Genomic DNA, 13,434 nt, shown 5'->3' with positions numbered 1-13,434 from the left:
TAGGAAACATATTCCAGATCTTAACTATCCTTCTAGGTAGAAAGTTTTTCCTAATATCTAACCTATATCTCTCTTGCTACCTAAGAAGCCCATTACTACTTGCCCCACCTTCAGTGACCACCATCCTCTTCATACCAGCCCTTAATATATTTAAAGACTGTTATCTGGTTCCCGCTCAGTTTTCTTTTCGCAAGATTATACATGCCCAGTTTTTTTAACCTTTCCTCATCGGTCAGGTTTTCTAAACCGTTTTATCATTTTTGTTGCTCCCCTCTGGACTCTCGCCAATTTGTTCACATCTTTCCTAAAGTGTGGTGCCCAGAATTGGACACAGGACTCCAGCTGAGGCCTCACCAGTGCCGAGCACAGCAGGATAATTACCTTTCGTGTCTTTCACATGACGTCAGAATTATATTCACCTTTTTCACCTGTATCACATTCTTGACTCATATTCAGTTTGCGGTCACTATAATTCCCAGATCACTTTCAGCAGTACTACCGCCTAGCCAGTTATTCCCCATTTTGTAGTTTTGTATTTTTACTTCCAAAGTGAACTTTTCACTTACCTTTATTGAATTTCTTCTTCAATACTGACCAGTTCTCCCAGTCCTTGCAACCCTTCCGACTTAGTGTCGTCTTCAGATTTTAAAAGTGTACTCTCCACTCTTTTTATCCAAATCATTAATGAAAATATTTAATAATACCGAACTCAGGAATGACCTCTGTGGGACTAGATATGCCGTCCCCTTTTGACAGAGAACCATTGATACCTACTCTTTGAGTACAGTCTTTCAACTAGTTGTGCACCAACCTTATAGTAATTTCATTTAGACCACATTTCCCTAGTTTGCTTATAAGAATATCATGTGGAACTGTGTCAGAAGCCCTACTGACATTAAGCTATATCACATCTGCTGTTTGCCCCCTATCCACTAGATCAGTAACCCTGTCAAAGACGGAAATGAGGTTGGTTTGGCATAATTTGTTCTTGGCAAATTCCTGCTGACTATTCCTTATAATCTGTTATCCTCCAGATGCTGATGGATTGATGTAGATTGTTTAATAATTTGTTCCACGTATCTTTCCAGATATTAAAGTTAGACTGACTGATCTATAATTCCTAGGTCCTCTTTACTCCCCTTTCTCCAGTTTTCTGGGACCTTGCCTATCTTCCAGGAGTTCTCAGAGATAATTTATAATGGTTCCAAGATTTCCTTAAGTAACCTAGGATGAATTTAATCAGTCCCAGCTGACTTGAATACATTTAACTTGTTTAACTATTCTTTAAGCTGTTTTTCCCCCTGCTTTGGCTTGTGTTCCTTCCTCCTTATTAATATTAATTGTGTTGAGTATCTGGTCACCATTAGCCTTTTTAGTGAAGACGGAAGCAAAACTGACATTAAACATATCAGCCTTTTTGATGACATCAGTTATTAGCTCTCCTTCCCCACTAAGTAGAAGACCTACACTTTCCTTCATCTTTCTCTTGCTTCTAATGCATTTATAGAACCTCTTCTAATAGCATTTTATGTCCCTTGCTAGGTATAACTCATTTTGTGCCTTAGCCTTTCTGATTTTGTTCCTACATGCTTGTGATGTTCCTTTGTACTCTTCCTTAGCAATTTGTCCATACTTCTCCTTTTCGTAGGATTCCTTTTAGAATTGTAGGTCATTAAAGCGCTCCTGGGGGAGCCATATTGGCCTCTTACTATTCTTCCCATCTTTCCTTTGCATTGGTATAGTTTGCAGTTGTCCTTTAATATTGTCTTCTTGAGAAACTTCCAGCTCTGGATATAGGGCAGTGTATATATGTGTGGCTGGTGGGATTAGAGCCACAGCTCCAGCTCCTGTGGAGGGAACGTAGCTCAGTAGCAAGTGCTGTGGGTAGGAGGGGGGTTCTCTTCTCAAGACTGCATTTCCTTGCTGTGGTTGGAGTTTCAGGCTGGATAGTGCAGAGATGACGGGGGTCTGGATTTGAACTAGGCAGGTTTCACACTTCCCATTAAGAGGGAGTTCCTGTAATAATGTGTTTGTGGCTGAGAGAAGTAAGTCTGGAAAGGGGTTTACTATAACTCTGAGTAACTTGTGTTCATGTTTAATGGGTTATGGGCTGGCTGGGTTTATCTCCTGCTGCTGCAGACTCCCTCACCCCTCTCTCAAAAGAGGAACTGCATGGAGGAAAATTCGTAACACCGAGCCCATAATTTCGAAGAGTGGCCTCTAGTTGTAGGTGCTCTGTTTTTGATACCTATCCTGAGATGTGTTGGACACTCAAAAATTGAGGCACCCCAAATCAATAGCTTCTTTTAAGAATGATAGCCTTAACCATTAAAATGCTGGTTAATCTCCAAGTGAACATCACCTTAGGGATTTGCCATTTTCTTAATGTTTGTGGGGGAGAGGAGTGCTGGAGAGGAGGGAGGGGTTGGTTCTTGGTGCTGGGAGACCAGGTAGATAGAGACTCTTGAGAAGAACAATCCTTTCTGTCACTACTCTCTGCACACCCTATATGACTCTTACTTCAGCCTGTCCTTCCTGACATAATTCAACTCTCCATGATGCTGACTTACTCCCTCAGGCTGGGATCCAGCCTGGGTTATATCAAAAGTTCAGGCAAGGAAGAACTGACGTGGAACTGGCAATGTACAAGAGCAGAGAAGAAAGGCAGCAGAGAGGCAGGCAGGCAGAGTGAGTCTGGGATCCCAGTGGAGGGTGGCTTTTAATATTGCTTGAAGGGGAGTGTGAGAGTGGGTGGTTGGGTGGGTGTTGCCTAGGGAAGAGGTCATGTTGGTTGAATGGAAGGGGTGAAATGCCTCTGGGTGGTGTGAGAACAGGGAAGAGGAAATAAGAGAGTTTACTTATCTCTGCTCCCTCAGTAAAGTGCAGTAAAAACAAATATGTTCATATTTTGTGCTCTGGAGCTTCAAGCAATATCCCCAGTTATATTTTTGGCTTATACAATATTTGTCTTTCTTTCAAAGGTTGGTTTTTAAAAAAGCCTTAAGGAATAGTAATTAGTATTTAAATGTACTAGAATGATTTGCACCAAGATCCAGCTCCACTCTTGCCTGGCTCGGCGACCACAGAAAGAAAGCTTTTTGAGATCTCCTCTGTTGTAGCTGCTCCTGACCTTTTGTTTGTGACTCCCTACCAGACCAAGCTGCTGGCACTTCCCTGACTGCCGCTAAAATGTTAAATGAAATTCTCAAGAGGTGGAGGGGGGAAATGGATTGAGATGATCCCAAGCTAATGTTTGCTCTGCCACTTGAACCCAAACTTCTCCAGGCTGGAGGGGAAGGAGTGGTCAGATCATGGGTTTATAACTACACATCCAAATAGTCTTTATATTTAATTAATATGTACTATTTTTTTCCTGGGAACCTCCTTGGGAGTGAGGTATTTTCAGAACGCAGATAAAATCATTGATAGTGAAAACTTGCTGTAAACTCTTATTTCCTTCTCACACAGACCGATCCTTGGATGTAGCAGACAGGCAAACAGTAGCTTTAAGCTACCTTTGTGCTTCTCTGGGCTTAGGTCAGCTATGTGCCAGTTGGGACTCCTCTGCTCTTCTGTACAGTGGTTGCGAGTGTCCCCAGGGGACAGCCTGTTATGGTAACCAGGGATCACCAGCGTGCAGGGAAGCCCAGCCATGCCCCATTTCCTCCGACTTCATCCAATCAGGGCCGGCGCTACCATTTAGGTGACCTAGGCAATGGCCTAGGGCGCCAGAATTTGGGGGGGGCGCTATTTTGCTGGGGGGGGCAGCACGCGGGTCAGGTGGATCTACCGCAGTTATGCCGGCGGACGCTGGTCTAAAGGCTCCGGCGGACCTACCGCAGTCATGCCTGCGGCAGGTCCACTGAAGCCTTTAGATCAGCGGACCGCCCGCCAAAATGACTGCAGCAGCTCCACCGGAGCCTTTCCAGCAGCGGACCGTCCGCAGGCATGACTGCGGTAGGTCCACCGGACCCGCGGGGGGCGGTGAAATGGCCGTCCGCCTAGGGCGTCAGAAACCCTGGCGCCGCTCCTGCATCCAATACACTGGCCCATGGGAGGAGCAGGAAGGACCTAAAAGCTATTATTTGCTATCAGTGGGATTACTCATCTGTTTAAAATGAAGTATGTGTTTATGTGCTTTGCTGGTCAAGTCCAGAGCAGATAGAAACATGCAGGACTGAACCCTAGATCTCCTCAAAGACTCTTAAATAAAATAAATATGAAGTTTCTAGACACAGCCATTTTAATCATTGTGGTATTACCAGCAACAGTCAAAGAATTTTCTAAAATTTCTCCTAATTTTTTTAAAGACCCTGGTCTCAGAAACATCTTATTAAACCCCTTCAGATTTGCTCAACCCCCAAAAAATCCCTCTCTGACTACAGACCACAGATGAGGAATTTCAAGCAGAAAGGACACTGAGGAAATTAGAGGGATGTGATCAAAATTGGGTTTATATTAGCAAGCTAGTTAGAACTCCAACTACCATAGGGAATGTCTATATTGAGTCCATAATAGTGACTTCCATAGCACTCCTGCAGAGCTAGGCATTAGCCCTCTGCTAACCTATATTGTGTCTCCATAGGCTCTTCTCTAGAGCAGCTAATTACTTTTTGTTTATTAAATAAACCTAGTTTTTACATGATTTTATGGTTGAGGTTTTTCCGGCAATTCAAAGCTATGATTCCCGTGGCAAACACAATCAATTTAAAAATAACACTTCTGTCTGAAATTTGTTACCTGTCTCAGTTATAGTTTACACCTGCAATCACTAAAAGAGATTAGAAAAGTAATATTTCCCCCAGTATGCAGAGCATTTAACAGCACTTTGTGAATGATTATTTTCACTGTTTTCCCTGTGCAGTCACTCAGTTCGTGTGAGTCTTTACACTGCAACTGGGGGGAATATTTTTTAAATGTAGGAAAATACGATAGTAAAACCAGGAAATTTTGCAGTGGGAATTGCAGAGAGGCAGGAGTAATGCCCAAAACTACTTTTAACTTTGTGTTAATTGACTAGAGGGGAGACGTTGAAAGCACAAATGGCAGGTAGGCCCCTAGTCCAAATGGAAGTTAGGCGTCTATATCCCATTGACTTTCAGTTGGAATTAGGTGCCTAACTGCCATTTGTGCCTTTGAAAATCTCCCCCTCTATTCCAGTTGATGGTGTCTCTATAACTTGGTTCCATTGTACAGGGCCAAATCCTAGACCCATTAGGGAAGGTGACTCAGATAGCCATGAGGAGGTAGGCATGGAGGCTCTTCCAGTTCTTAACCAGGATGAAGGAGGACAGTTGAGCTGGGAGGTGTCTTATTTCCTTCTGAGAAAGAAGAGGGAAGGGGGGGAGCTTCTGTTGGGGAGCAGAAGTCCTCTAGAGGTTAAATTGTTTTGTCATGAAATGTGTATTTTTGAGATTCTTTTAGTTGCTTTCACAGTGGTGTGTCTTTGCCCTACGGCAAGAGGATTGGCGTGTCCTGTAATACAAGGGAGTAGAGAGACTAATAAAGTTTGGCCTGTGGCCACACAGAAGATACCTTTGAACTTGTGCTGAATAGTTTTGTGGAATATTTGGTGCATGCAGAGGGGAAGCTCCGGGAGAATGTACTAAGTTCTTATAGTGCCAATTGCTCTTATTGTCCTACAGTTCTTAATTCTGCCCCGTTTCCCACCTGGGCAATCTTTCAGTTAAATTGATAGAGAAACACCTTGTCAGGCCACAGCAGAGAACACAGAATAAAATCCCTGAGTAAGAGTGCTTCATGGACTCTTGTGGGGACAGATTTTGAAGTGCTCAGAACGTAATCCTTTCCACTGTGATATTATGGCCAGATTTTCAAAAGACCCACTTACTTCTGGCATCTAAACAAGAGCTGATCGCTTCTGAAAACCTGGCCCTCATTGGACAGCAAAATAAAACTCATGGTGGTAGCTGTAATATCACATTAACAAATTGATAAATAGGTGATGGTATGTGCATATTCAGCATGTGACCGTATGTAATGTTCTAACATGCATTAAGTAACAGTGGTCTTAATTCTGCTTCTTTGGGTATGCCTGTTTTTAAACCCTGTGCTGTACGGTATCGCATATAGCAACAGTTCATTTCTTCCTTCAGTCCAAACAGATTACTGTTAAGTCAATGAGTCACCTGCAGTTATTTCCCCATATGTATAGCATTTTATTTTCTAATGAACCATATAGAACTCCTGGGGGAATTCTGCACCACCGTGGCTTGCAGAATTTTGCTGAAATTAACATGCACGCAGAATTTACTTTCTCCCACAGAAATGGGCTGCAGTGCTGTTGGCAGGGAGGGACCTAAAGGGTTCCTGGCAGCTGTAATTCCCAGCATGCCCTGAGGGAAGGAGATGGCAGCATGCAGGAAACTCCATACAAGCCTGGGACCAAGCATCAGGCTGTTTCTCCCTCAGGATCCCTGGGCTCTGAGGGGGAGAGTGGGGAGTGTCTAGGCTGGGGAGACCATGGCTGGGCTCTGGGAGAGAGAAAGGATGTGTGTCTGGGCTCTGGGGAGTAAGGGGTGTGGGTATCTGGGCCGGAGAGATCCACGACTGGGCGTGGAGGGGCACGGTGGCTGGGCTTGAAGGTGAGGGGGGAGTGTTGTGGGTGTCTGGCCCCTCCGGCTGGGCTCTGGGTGGGGGGAAGGGAGCAGAGAAACAGGAACTGGGTTGTCATAGAGGTTTCTTTAACTCTCATAATTTGGGGGAATTTTTGTGTGTGTCTGTATTGTTACAGACATACTTGCTGACAGGTATTTTGAGATAAATTATCAAAATAATTGAAACTGGTGTGATTATGTAGTGTTATTTTGACAAATAAAATGTGCATAATTTTAAAATATTGTGCACAGAATTTTTATTTTTTTGGCTCAGAATGCCCCCAGGAGTAATATGGTTTGGAATAATGTAAACTATAATTTTTCTAAGCCTACTTGGCATGTTTGAGTAGTTATTACAGTTTGGTTTTCCATGCAAAATTCTGTATTTAAAACTACACTGGAAAATACTACTAGAAAATACTATATTGTACTAGAAAATATTATATTGAGAGTAAACCTGCATTGGTGGGGGATGGAACAGCTGATCTAATGGGACTTTTAGCTCTCTAATTTCTGATGTTTTGTGAGCCCATGCTGCAGAACCGTAGAACTGAAGTCTGCAAAATCTGGTGTGAATCTCCATTGCAATATACTGTCTATGGACCAAGGGATCACTAGCAAGATTTTAGCCAGTCCCTAAAGAGAACTAAATGAGATGTACGTGGCATGGCACTTTTGGTTTTATGAGCTACTTTTTGCAATTAGCATTTAATTTTAGGTTAATCATTGCAAATGATTATGGAAAAAATATTTATATTGGCTCTCATGGGTCCCAACCAAACAACTGGGGCTGAACAACCTTGAACGCCAGGGGTTGTTTAAAATCCAAGCCCAGATCTGGAATTTTCAGATGGCCGCTATCTTTATAATGGGACAGACCAGTTCCTCAGATATAATCGAACCTAGACTTTGGGGTGTTGCAAATGTAGATCTGAATTTTGCAGTGTGAACTCTTTTTGTCTCTTGTTTAAATTGCTGTGAGCATTGATTGCCCCATCTGAAAATAACCCCCATATTTGGACTTTATTGGGGACAAGATCAGAAGAATAGGTAGAAACCAGAAAGTGACAAAGTTAGGGAGAAAACAGAAGGAATCAGTCAAGCATCTGTGCATCAGATCAGCTAATTTAAGTCTTCTCAAGGTAGCAATGTTAACTTACACATTAATGAAAGCCAGCAGAATAATTTGTAATGAATTTATGCAATGAGTTTTCCCACTTTTTCTGCTCATAAATTGTCTACTAACAGACTGTAATTTTCTTAAAGGTCATTGTTATTCAAAATAATTTGTTGAGTAGATTCTGTGCATAATTCTTGATCTGTAACTCATTTGTGAGACATTTATTTTGAAAATTTGATTGGAGTTTGATTCATCACATAAATCACATTATACATTTCTGGTCCTTAATTGGATGAGGGCAACTATTAGAAACAGGTTTCGAGGGATTACTTTTGATTTATTGACTGACTGAATATGAACTTTTCACAAATATTCTACAATATTTTGCTTAAAGTTCATTGCATGTGCAGTTCACTAGAATATTTGCAGAAAGCAAACAACAAAAGGCTCATCAATGATGACAAAATACATGTGCCCAGCTCTCAGGTTAACCCTGAACTAAACTTTTACTTTGCCTGATTTCTGCCTAACATTGTATCTGTCATAGAACATTTTATATGCAGCAAAAATATTCCTACAGTTTGGACCGGGATTTGCTCTCTGGTCATATGTGGAAAGAGGAAAAGTAGACCCCATAGCATACTTGCTTCCAGAACAGACTGCACGCATACTCAACGCCATCCTATACAGAAGTGCAGAGGGTTGAGGGTGACTCTGAAAAGCAGAATAATGAATCACTCTGCATCTAAACAACGCTGCCCTGCTCAAAATGGAGACTTTCAAACGTTGTCTGTAATGCCAAAGCATCAGAAATGGCTCCTTTATCATCTTCTGTAATTTACACATAGTTGAGTTTTGGTGCTCAGGAGATGACTGCATGAGATACACAGTTGCACATGTAAGATCAGAAAGGATTTCTTGGCTTGAAATTAGAAATTTAACAGCCACAGAAGTTATAATTTATGACCTCAATCCTGAGAGGTTCTGAGTACCTCCTTCAAGATACTGTGCGTACCCTCAACTTCCACGGAATATTCTAAACACCTTGCAGGATCAGATCCTTTGAACACTGACACTGCATATTCCTCTTTTGGTTTTTTTGTAGGATGCTTATGTCACCTCTTACCCTATGTGTTTGATCCTTTTCTCCTTCATACAGTTGACAAGAATGTGAGCATTTTCTTTCGGAAGAAAAAGGATTAATAATTATTTTGGTTTTTGTTCCTGCAGGCAAGTGAAAACCGGCGGCTCTTAAATGCTCTGAAAACCTTGTTGGATGACTTCCGTTCTGAGCTCCGAGATGATGAACGAGAGCGACATGGGCTTCAGCAACAGTATGCCACAGACAAGGCAGCTTGGGAGGTGGAATGGACTGAGCTGAAGTGTCGTCTGGAGCAGGTACTGTACCCAAGATCAGTGCCAAAAGACATGTGACTTTTTATTTAAAGGCCTGATTCCCAAGCTGGTTTGGAGCTAAGTGAAAGTAATTGATGAGAATTGGTTTTAATCACTTGCTGGAATAAGAAGTCCATGCACATCACATAAGGGATCTTATTTATTTATTTTAGACCAGTTTCCTGCAGCCTACCTCACCTGAGTAGTGCCTTACTCCATGAGTAGCCCCATTGACTTCAGTTACATCAGGGTGACTATTAATGGAGTAAGCTACTATTCAGTGTGATCAAGGGTAGAGGAATCTGGCCCTTTATTTTATTATAAGAATGGGTTGCTAATTGCTCAGCAAAAGGGACGAAATGGGTGGGTGTCTGTATCTGATCCGTGTATGGATAAGAAAAGGTTTCTTGATATTCTGGTGTTTTCCTAATAATGCCTCATTCACTCAAATAACTAGGCCATGAAGCTAGGTCAGTACTTCAGAATGGTACATCAATAACTGCTCTACTAGATGCTTTTTAAAAAGAAAACAGTCCATTAATAATAAACCATCAGATCAGTACGTTAATGTTTAAACCAGCAAGTCAGAGCCACTGGATGATGCTGTGTTGTGTCCCGTTGAAGGGGTTGCTTTGTCTGCCTGTTGTTATAGGCTATTATTAGAATCATATATATCAATTCATGGGCCTGGTGCTGCAGTGCTATATACTGCTGATCACAGGAGATGCTCTGCTTCCTGTGGTGGTATAAAAACAAGCTAGCAGAAAACCACTAGGATTCATTTCTGAATCTGATGGACTAAAGTATTAGTGTATGGCATTGAAGGGGCAAAACTGAGTGTTTAGGTCCTGTCAGAAAAATTTGTAGCTTTGTATCATCTGTAGAAAGATGTTTAGCTTTAAATCATCTGTAGAAAGCAGATACAATACAAAATATTCACTAAAGAGATGACATATTTTAGAGGATTTACTGTACATCAGAGCACTGTCAAGAGACTGAATCTGACTCACAGCATTCAGACCTGAACACTTCTTTTCCAGTTTGTGTGCTAGAGGCTTTTCTCTCAGAGTACAAGAATAGATTTTATTTATATGTAGTGGAACTGAAATCAGTTTTCTGATCAAATGCTTATAAGTGCACACAAATATTCTGATAATTGATTGTTTAAAAAAAACACCCTTGATGGCAATTTTTCTTAAATTAACCTTTAAATGAGAGTAGAGAATAAAACATAAGAAAAGAGGAAAACTGCAGTTGTTAGCATGGAGTTTGTGTGTGTTCATGTTTTTGTGGATGTGTACATTTGCCATTCAGATAGAAAAATAGTCAGCATCACGATTGGCATAAGTGGGTGGAGGAGTGTTGCTCACTACATACTGGCAGGAAAAAATAGATTTCGGTCTTTAGCAGCCTCCAAACTAGTGGTTATATCAGGCTCAGTAATATCCCTCTAGCTATCTTTATCATTGTGAGTCTTGCCCACATGCTCAGGGTTTAGCTGATGGCCATATTTGGGGTTGGGAAGGAATTTTCTTCCAGGGCAGATAGGCAGAGGCCCTGGAGGTTTTTCACCTTCCTCTGCAGCATGGGGCATGGGTCACTTGCTGGAGGATTCTCTGCAGCTTGAGGTCTTCAAACCATTATTTGAGGACTTCAGTAACTCAGACATAGGTTTGGGGTTTGTTACAGGAGTGGGTGGGTGAGATTCTGTGGCCTGCATTGTGCAGGAGGTCAGACTAGATGATCATAATGGTCCCTTCTGACCTGAAAGTCTATGATTCTATGATTGTGTGATCCTACTGGCAATATTTCCTGTTATGTAGCAGTTGTTGGGTGGTGGTTAGTTCTTCCTACTCCCCCACCACAACCCCCGCACTCCCCAAAATCAATGCAAAAAATAATACTGATCAGCATGTAACACATGGATATTGGTAAGACATGACCTCCGAGTGATATCTGCACATCATGATAAAGACAGGCCTACTAATGAAATATCAATAAAGATACCACATAAATCATCAAAATGTTAATTATGATAGTGCCAACAATCATCCCACTGCGATATAACACATGTACTCACAATCACAAGGAAGACAGAAATAACAAAACATAACACTAGCGGTTCAAAAACCAGAACATTCTATGTAGGTTCATTCTCAAAATCAGTGGGAGAGGAACTGGTGAATGACTTATGCAATGACAGCTTTGAGTAGTTGCAGTAACATCATTTCATATTTTCTGAAAATGTGAAATAATAAAACTTTAATCAATCAACTAGGTCAGTCATGTCAATCATGGTGCATCCTACCATGTCATGGTGATGGGAGGCACCATCTTTCCTGTTATAAAGAGCAGGGGTTACCATAAGGGGGAATGAAGAGTACAGCTCCCCCTCCTCTGGTAAAAGCAGAGGAAGAGCTTCCCCTTCTCTTCCTGGCTAGGGTTCACACTAAGGGTATTTCTACACTGGAGCTAGAGGTGTAATTCCCAGTTCAGGCAGACAAACCTGTGCTAGCTCTGATCAAGCTAGCGCACTAAAAATAACAGTGTAGCTGCAGTACCATGAGTTGCAGGACAGGCTGGTCCACCCACCCCATGTACAATCCTGTCTGAAACCCTAGATACAGACTCAGGACAGCTAACTGATCCCACTGCCTGTGCAGCCACTGTTATTTTTAGTTTCCTAGCTCCATCAGACCTAGTGCAGGTATGTTTACCCAACCTGAGAATTATTGCTCCAGCATAGACATACCCTAGGAAGTGCTCCCTCTCTTCCTGGGCAGATATAGTAAGATCTGTTCCTGCTGTGACAATCTTCTTTAACTAGTGAATAAGAGAACTATGCAAACACACAACAATGAGTAAAAGAATCAGTGCCTTCCTGGTTTCTCTTGCTCTCCTGACTACTGTAGTTTACCTGTGAAGCAGCAAGTAAGATTAGAAAGAGTATTTTCCTTGAGATGTTCACCTGTTAATTTATGGTTACTGAAGCAAGTTTGAAGTTTTGATGGCTGGGGATCCCTGTATAGGGATGGGGGAAAAAAACTCTCCTGGCAGAAAAGCACTGCAAGCCAGCCATGATAATATATCTGCTACCTTTGAGTACAACAGGAAGATTTAATAGAATGCACATTAAAAATGAAAGCCTTGACCTGCAGGATTGTGATTGTATCTTACTTTTCAGGAAGGCCCCTGGGCTTTGGTTTTAAGATAATGAAAGAGAATGATGGACCTTAAGATGGGCCAACCAAAGATCTTGCTTTTCTGGACATTTAGAAGAGCTTGGAGTTTGGGAGATATCAGTATAAGAGCCAAACTCTGCTTTGTATTGCACAGATGCACTTGGGGCAGAGAAGCTGCAGGACAACTCTTCCTCCTTCAGGTTCATTTCTGCAGTGTGGGAAGACGACCTGTGCTCTTTTGGTGCTCCACAACCAAGGAATTGTGGTCTGGTAGCTTTCGAAGTGTTGTCTGGTCACCAGCTTCCCTGCTCATAATCTGAAGTCTATTGTAGACTGTACAGCAATTTCATGACACTCCCTTTTTAGAGCACATCCCTCTCTCCCACTGAGCTATCCTACCTTTCACAGGCAAGATGGGCTAGGGACCTTCCATTTGTTCAGCACCAGACCAGTCCGCCATGCCTTCTTTTGTTCATCCAAGGTGAAGATTTTGGTCTAAGATATATAGGCAACAAGTGTTACGAGGAGCATGAGATAGAGAGAGAATGTGTCTTGCCACGGTTTGCTTTTTGTCCTGTAATTTCCTAAACATAAGAATAAATGTACTTACAAAGGATGATGATGCAAACGCTACACGTTACAAGAAGATTGCAAAAGCAAGGGGCTTCTTTTTAGCACGTATTTGATGTTTGAGTGCTGCAGGACATCTTGAGAATTAGTACTGGTTTCTGGCAAGTCTCCACAACATAACAAGCTAGCCACAGTTATTGCACGTTGTGACATTGTTCCCCCAGGTTCTAACAAAGTTGTAGGGTTGAGATTGCACGCTAGCAGCCAGCACCTAGGACTTCTGTTGTAGGATGGAAAATCTGAAAATGTGTTAATGTCCCTTGAAGGGGACCTCTAAATATTTCAAAACTCTGTCCTAAATGACCCATTATTAGGCTAAGAACATAAGAACAGCCATATTGGGTCAGACCAAAGGTCCATGTAGCCCAGTATCCTGTCTGTCGACAGTGGCCAATGCCAGGTGCCCCAGAGGGAGTGAACCTAACAGGTAATGATCAAGTGATCTCTCTCCTGCCATCCATCTCCACCCTCTGACAAACAGAGGCTAGGG

General features: G+C 42.1%; 1 protein-coding gene across 5 annotated transcripts in view; it reads left to right on the top strand.

The window, feature by feature from the left end:
- Window positions 1-13,434, top strand: part of MTCL1 (microtubule crosslinking factor 1) — a 189,639-nt gene that overhangs the window by 141,685 nt on the left and 34,520 nt on the right. For all 5 annotated transcript variants that reach the window (XM_032777094.2, XM_032777091.2, XM_032777095.2 and 2 more), the window contains one exon: window positions 8,968-9,135. In XM_032777094.2, the coding sequence (XP_032632985.1) occupies window positions 8,968-9,135 (168 nt within the window). The remainder of the gene's footprint in view (window positions 1-8,967; window positions 9,136-13,434) is intronic.

Source organism: Chelonoidis abingdonii, chromosome 2, assembly GCF_003597395.2.
Source record: "Chelonoidis abingdonii isolate Lonesome George chromosome 2, CheloAbing_2.0, whole genome shotgun sequence".
In the NCBI taxonomy this organism is placed as follows: Eukaryota; Metazoa; Chordata; order Testudines; family Testudinidae; genus Chelonoidis; species Chelonoidis abingdonii.
This window is presented reverse-complemented; position numbering and strand designations above follow the sequence as displayed.